Below are 7,987 nucleotides of genomic sequence, written 5' to 3'. Positions count from 1 at the left end.
ATCCAGTGCTGAGCTTCGATGAAACTTCACGAGACCGGCAAAATGCTTCCACCGGGCGGGAGATATGCGGGGTGATTGACAGCTTTGACACCAAATGGATATACGTGAAAATCAGATGACATGATTTCACAACTTTTCATTGGCCATTTAGATATGTGAAGCATACTGTATACGGAAATGAACCTGGACATTCAATCCATCGAAAAATCTGCAAAATGGACATGGTTTTCATCGGACAGCAACGATATTTTGTATCTATGATCTGATATGATCCAACACTGCAAAAAATTACGTTCTTACTTAGAATTTTCTTGATGAGCAAATGACCTATGAAAATAAGTCTAGTTTTTAGCCAAAACATATCAGTTTAAATTAAATTTGTGCTTAAAACAAGCCAAAAAAATCTGCAAATAGAATAAGACATTTTTTTTCTTGAATTTACTTAAAGGCACACCATGAAACTTTTTGGCCACTAGGGGGTGCTAGACATGTATTTTTTTTTACTTCTAGCGCCCCTAGAGCCCACAAGCGCCGCAGCACTGTCGCAAAGGAAAGGAACTGGCCAACCTTAAAACTAAACTAAAAACTAAACATTTAAAACGCTAAACGATCAACATTTTGAGACAACAGGGAGAAACGCAGTCATGTTACAACTTTCTGATGAGGAACTCGTCGTGGCAGAAGCCATTTCTCAAACTGAAGGTTGCAGCCTCCAGATGTCGTATTTCTAAGCTGTATACGTCATCAAGACTGTCTTATTTCACAATATTAACAATTACAAAGTTGACTATTATACTTAGTTAATTGTAAATTGTTGCAGTATGCTTATGACTTGCGATTGTATTGCTCAGTTTACCTTAATAAACCAGGCTTGATGACGTATGCAGCCTGCATATTTGACCTCCGGAGGCTGCAGCCTTCCAATTGAGAAACGACCAGAAGTATTTCCTTGCCTTTTCCCAAACAAATATTGTTGCATCGTCTCTCTCTCTCCCTCGCCACCAGGATTTTCCGCAATGGCGCTCGTTTTTCCTCTCTTTTGTGTGAAAATTGTCGCTCCAAATCCAAGTAAACCGATGTGGTCCAAGCAGACCTAAAGGCTGCCGCTTTGTAATACGTCACGCGAGTGACAGCGGAACGCAGCAAATGAGGAAGAGAGAAGAGAGAAACGCTCGGATCTGATTGGTGAATGAGTAGGGTTTGGTTGTACACTGTGCGAGTTTGAGCAAGTTTGACTGCTATTGCATCCTGGATTGTAATGTAAATATCATAGACACAGTAAAAGAAAGGTAAATACGCGAACACCGCATGTGAATACAGGGAACTATATGCAAGATAATCGCCGTCATTTATAAAGAACATCGCATTTATGTATGAATCAAGAGTTTATATTAAAAAATTGCCTTAAAGGGGAATCGAACCCGTGTTGCCCGTGGCATAGGTCTGTGGCCCTAAAGACTGTGCCACAGAGTCACATAATAGAAGCTGCTCTCTACATTCGTTAAGTAAGCCTCCAGCAAAATTCACGTTAAAAACAAATTGTGTGGAGGAAGTGACGTATGCCGTAAAGCAGTCGAATTTTGTAGTTTTTTTTTGTGCTCTGGTTACTACCAGAAACCCTAAGTTTTAAAATACGAGTAAAAGTGATACAGACCCCGTCAGGCTATGGTAGACATGTCATTCAACCTATTTGAAGTCGATGTACTATCACAAGGGTCTTGAAAATTTATTATGAAGGTTGAAAAATTACATGGTGTCACTTTAAAGGGGACATATTATGAGATTTTTTTAAGATGTAAACTAAATCGTTGGTGTCCACAGAGTGCGTAATTGAAGTTCTAGCTCAAAATACCCCACAGATAATAAATTACAGCATGTTAAAATTGCTACTTTGTAGGCCTGAGCAAAAGTGTGCTGTTTTTGGGTGTGCTGTGGTTGGATAGTGCAGATAAAAGTGGCCGTATAATCCTATTCTGACATCACAATAGGAGCCAAATTACAATGACCTATTTTTTCACATGCTTGCAGAGAATGGTTTACCAAAACTAAGTTACTGGAACATGGAAAAAATCAGATTTTCATAATATGTCCCCTTTAATACAAGAAAAATTCTGCAAAAAATGATTATTCCATTTGCAGATGTTTTAAGCACAAATTCACTTAAATTTGATATGTTTTGTCTAAAAACTAGACTTATTTTCCTTTCATTTGCTCATCAAGACAATACATCTTGATTTAAGAATTTTTTGATATATCTACTGAAAACAAGACAAAAATACTAAGAAAGTCATTTTTTTTACAGTGAATAAGAGACAATTATTATTATTTGGTGCCTTCTGTAAAGCAAACAGTGAAAGCACTATAAAGAAATAAAGTTAAATTGACAGATATTATCTTTCCATAAAACTTCTTTTCGTCATAACAATTGTATTTGTATTAGAGCTGATCTCTGCACAGTTTCACAGGTATATGTCTCTTGTATCTTTGTAAACATGAACATTGGTAATTCACACTGTCACTCTGTTGTTTCTTTGAAGTGTGAATGAAATCCTCTCCTAGCGTGAGTCTCTCTTTATCTGAGAGCTGCAGGGCTACGCATGGACGCTCACTTCAAAGACAAATGAAAACACACCGCCAGCCAACATGAACCTAGGCTAAACTTGTGCAGACAAAGCAGAAAAAGACAAAAAGATATTGTTCAAAAGACATTTACATTTTCTGACTAAAACATGAGCAGTGTTTGCTGTGGTTTTACTTGCCAATGTGGTAAGAATTTTTCTAGATTTTTTCTTGAATTAAGTGCAGTAAAGTTTCATTTTTTTTCTTACCCCCTTGGCAGATTTTTTTTATTGCTTGTTTTCAGTACAAATTTACTTAAGTCACATTTTTAGACAAAAAAATTTCAATATATTTTCTTGCTTGTCAAGAAAATACATCTTCATTTAAGGATTTTTAGATATTTGTACTGAAAACAAGACAATAAGAAAGTAATTTTTTGCAGTGTACACTCCAAAAAATGATTTTCAAGAAGAAAAATTCAAAGTATTTTTGTCTTGTTTGTTTTCATTAAAAATATCTAAAAATTCTTGAATTAAGATGCTTTTTCTTGATGAGCAAAATGACCCAAGAAAATAACAAGTTGTTAGACCAACAATATCAAATTTAAGTGATGTTGTGCATAAAACAAGCAAAAAAATCTGTCAATGGGGTAAGTAAAAAAATCTTAAACATTTTTCTTAAACACTAAATCCAAGAAAAATTTAAGAAAAATTTGCTTACCCCATTGGCAGATTTTTTTGCTTGTTTTATGCACCAAATCAATTAAATTTGATATTTTTGGTCTAAAAACTTGATGGATTTTTGTGGGTCATTTTACTCATCAAGAAAAAGCATTTTAATTTAAGAATTTTTTTATATTTTTACTGAAAACAAGACAAAAATACAAAAAAATTTTTCTTGAAAATAATTTTTTGCAGTGTACACAGCAAAAAATGACTTTCTTACTTAGTATTTTTGTCTTGTTTTAGGTAAAAATATCTATTCATTCTTAAATTAAGATGCTTTTTCTTGATGAGCAAAATGACCTAAAGTCTAGTTTTTAGATTAAAAAAACTTTAAGTGAACTAGTGCTTAAAACAAGCAAAAAATCTGCCAATGGAATAAGAAATTTTTTCTTGAAAGAAGTTTACTTTTTTCATAAACATTTAATTCAAGAAAAATGTTCTTATTCCATTGGCAGATTTTTTTGCTTGTTTTAAGCACTAATTCACTTAATGACCTAGGAAAATAAGTCTAGTTTTTAGACAAAAAATATAAACTTTGCTCATTAAGAAAATTCATCTTAATTAAAGAATTTATAGATACTTTTACTGAAAACAAAACAAAAATAATAAGAAAGCAAGCCATTTTTGCAGTGTACTGGTTGAGAGGATTTAAAGAAATATAAGCACATCACAATCACATCATCTGAATTACTTTTACATCAGCTAGCTGCATACATATCTACACTGATAGCAAAACTGTTAAATATGATCAATAAAATTATCATATAATAATCATAAAATAATCATAATAAAAAACAGGATATGCAAAAGTTTGTTTATTTTCTTTTCTTTCATACAATTTTGTAAAACAGCAATATTCACATTGTTTATTCATTGTTTATTTTTTACAAAATAAACGTCTATGTTTAGTAAATAAGATTGATTGATCCAATGTAAACCCGATGTAAATGTTGATGTAATGTATTTCAGACTGATATTGATGAATACTTCATTGTCTTTTATTCAGTACGATATGAAGGCATTTGTGATAAATATGATTCGGTAAATGTCAATAATTACTGTACAATTAATGTGTCAAAGTGTAAATATTAGATTGAATTCAGTTCAATAATAATGATTTGTAGTCTAAAATGAATTTAACATCGTCAAACTGCTACAGACAAGCTGACTGCTCCAGTTTCTCAAAATTATAAACTTCACGTTATTGTTTCCGTCTGACACAACTAAATGTTTTGTAAAGAATCTTAAACGGTTCCAATCCACAGCTTTAAGAAAGCAGAAATGTCTTCTTGATGTCTTATGACTTCATAAATAAATCATATAGATTATATTATAGCTTTGTGTGAGATCAAGCAGAAGTGAAGCTGTTATTCTGTGATAAAAAACCCTTTGTTTTATATTTAAAAGCGTTAGATGTCAATCACTGAAAGTAAACGTTTGGATTTTTATATATCTGTGATGAAGAGCTGGGTGAAGATCCTTCAAAACATCTTGTGAAAGTAAATAAATGACAGAACTTTAATGTTTGGCTCTTGATATTTAATTGAAATCTTCATTCATAACAACACTTCTTTTATGTCCTTTAAGGGGTTTGTACTGTCAAAATGAATAAAAAATATTAAAAGAGGTTTCAGAGAAACAGATCTGCACGATGACATACAAATTGAAGCGATGTATTTTTTTTCTCATTTTTTCTAAAAATAGACTGAACAAGTGGTTAAGACAGATATGACAAAACAGCAATCTCTACAGAATCTATAAAGACGTTTAAAGACTGTGGATGGAAATAAATGAGAAATAAATAATTAAATATCAATGACTGGTGAAAATGAAAATCAGTCTACTCGGATTGAAGTCTTTATGTACATCTGATATGAATACATGACGTTGTTGAACATCCCGAGGTCTTACATACAGTATTAATATCAACCTCTTCATTGAATCAAACTGAATGGACATTAAATGATTGCTTCTTTAAATCAGCTTTAGTTATCTTCAGACTAGATCTTATAATACAATGTGCATGTATCACATCCGATACATCGGCGCACAAAAGAAGGAAAGGAAAAATACAGGTAAAAATCATCGGTATTTAGCAAAATACAGTAGTTTTTTTCTGTCATTTTCATCTAATATATACCCTACTTTGCAAGAGTCTTAAAATGACACAGAATTCGAATACCACATATACAATGAGATTTCACCAAAGAAACATCGAGTCACATGAAGGTATTCTGATCGTTACGCAATTCACCATAAAAACGTCGAACAGAAAAATGCTTTTCATTGTTTGTATTCGTCAGTGTTTATTGACCTCACGGAGGCCTGTCATTGGTCGAGCTGCCGCGAGCGGGCAGCGGGTGAAGACTCGTAGCACCTACACCCGGTCATGTCAACGCTTCATCAGGTGAAACTCGATGAGAATGATTTGAAGTTTACCTTAATCTTCTCTAATCCGCGACGGTCCAGCAGTGGACATTTGTATTGCACTTTTCATATCTAATACACATGTATATATTGCCATGTTGCTCTGTCTAGGTCTCTGTTTATTTATATTAAATATGGAAAACATGGGTTTTTCACTTGGCGCTTACCCTAAGCCTTTCAAAGCGATTGACCTCACATTAAACTATGACGATATGCAGTTACAGACTGCTGTAGAGGACTGAATTTGAACTGATGATATATCATAACTGAGGTTATTATCACTGGCACTGATCATTTAACTTTACTGTGACAAAAACAGCTTAGGTTCCTTTCATTTCACTTCAAAAGTGACCAATAAAGAAAAAAGGTTGATGAGTAAACATTATTAAAGGGTTTGCTCATTTTCTTCACCTCATTCAGAGCTCATCTGCATTTCTTGGCTGTTTTGTCACCGATCGTGAAAATGCAACCCTAAACGAAGAAGGTCAAGTCATCGGCGAATAATAACTTGTTTGACAGGAGTTTAACAATGACACAAGAACGAGTAAACAATTAGTTGTGTTTGCTTCTGGAACAGTAGTACAGAAACACCTTCATTATTTCTTCATGAATCAAAGACAACAGCAAGGGCAGATGGGATAAAAACCTCATTTTCTTTTGATTTAATGATTTGACAAAGGCCACGCCTCCTATGAATCCTGTACATCAATGCACTTACAGAAGAAAGATTCCAGCTCTTGTATTCTGGATTCATATCCCAGCGTTTGAATCCTCGGTATACTCCACGTACTTTGTGTGAAGGGAAAATTCTTGATCCGAAAAGGGATAACTCAAAATTGAACAAACAATGGAGTCGAGATGTCATTCGCTTTCTCGTTTGCAGGGAAAACTGCGTTTCAAGTGTCTAAATCCATTTGGTTGACAGATCTTTGGCAAGCGTTGTGTTTATCTGTCATTACCGTTAGATCTTGCTGTGTAAAAACATCTGCTGGCAAAGTATGAAGCACAAATCAATCAAAATGGCTGCAAGTCTAACTTGTAAGCACTGCGCAATGAGTTCACGGGCCGTGGAAAGGAATCGTTCTTCATTTTTTAATTTATTGAGGTGAGTCGAATGAAATCAACCCTGTTTATTTTTGTGCATTTCCATGAACACAGGCGGCTGTAAAGGTTTTCTCGCCGCCGTTGTTACTGTTCGTTGAGAGCACGTCGTTTAATTTTATGGCCACACCGCAAAACATCAGCCACAGGATTTCCACGCGACTGGAAACGATCAGAACTCTTTAAAATGAATCGATGTGCTATAAAAGAAATCTGCTTCCCTTTAATCTGTAGTTTCATTTATTGCCATGCTTCAGAAAGCTTCGTCAGGTCCATTGCGGTGTGAAACTTAGATTTTCATTTAGTTGGGGTTCGGGAGCTTTGCGTTCGAGTGCCGGTTGTAAACATCAGACTCGGTTTGGGAGATCTCGGGCTCTTACAGGAAGGACACGGATCGGCCGCCCTCTCTCAACGGCATGGTTGGATACATTGGTTTGAGGATGTGCTCGCTACCCGGTTTACTTCCTCCGTTCTGACTGCTCGTTTGATGTCGGATGTCTCTGCGGTTGATGGTGAATGCGGTGATCATCTCGGGCCCGTAGTCCCTGTTCTCGGGTACGCCGCCCGGGACGTGCCTCAAGTGCCCGTCGCCCAGGCACGTCATGGAAATACGGGCGTCATCGCGCTGTTGCAGCTCGAGCTGTCCTTTCCTGGCAGGCGACGGTCGTTGAAGGAGTGCATGTTGATCGCCGCGTGCGTCTTCGGCTCGGGCGCCGGCCGTTGCCGGGGTTTGTGTTTCACTCGTCTCTCGCACGTGAACGACAGTTTGATCTCGTCCACCACTGCACTGCAGAAAGACCTCTTGATGGAAAAAAAGGACACATGGTGGGGGGAAAACAAAAGCAAAAGAGCAAGTAAGTACGTTCACGTCCTTCAAACGAGAGTAATCTTTGAAGAACAAACTATATTTTCTCACCCTTATTTTGATTTTCTTTCATAAAAGGCAATGACTTCTAGGGGTTTGAGCAAATTGTCCCCTTCCACGCTACATATTCATTTATTTCTGACATAAAAATTATATCTGACCTGATAACGTTTGTGCAAAATTGCATGCACTTGCAAAACGGTTCGGTTGAGTAGAAAGCATGCAGTGATTTAGTTTGGTGAGATGTGTAATGAAAATATTCTCATTCGTCTGCATGGTTTTACACTGGCATACATGATCAAAGTGGTTT

At 35.8% G+C, this 7,987-nt stretch overlaps 1 protein-coding gene across 1 annotated transcript in view; it reads right to left on the bottom strand.

The window, feature by feature from the left end:
* Window positions 1–4,084: 4,084 nt before the first annotated feature.
* grik3 (glutamate ionotropic receptor kainate type subunit 3) overlaps window positions 4,085–7,987 on the bottom strand; it is a 148,416-nt gene continuing 144,513 nt past the window's right edge. Inside the window, exon 16 of the mRNA XM_055209467.2 lies at window positions 4,085–7,611. Within this exon, the coding sequence (XP_055065442.1) occupies window positions 7,189–7,611 (423 nt within the window). The 3' untranslated portion in view covers window positions 4,085–7,188. The remainder of the gene's footprint in view (window positions 7,612–7,987) is intronic.

Source organism: Misgurnus anguillicaudatus, chromosome 10, assembly GCF_027580225.2.
Source record: "Misgurnus anguillicaudatus chromosome 10, ASM2758022v2, whole genome shotgun sequence".
Taxonomy (NCBI): Eukaryota; Metazoa; Chordata; class Actinopteri; order Cypriniformes; family Cobitidae; genus Misgurnus; species Misgurnus anguillicaudatus.
The sequence above is the reverse complement of the archived record's forward strand: the minus strand, read 5'-3'. Positions and strand labels throughout refer to the sequence as shown.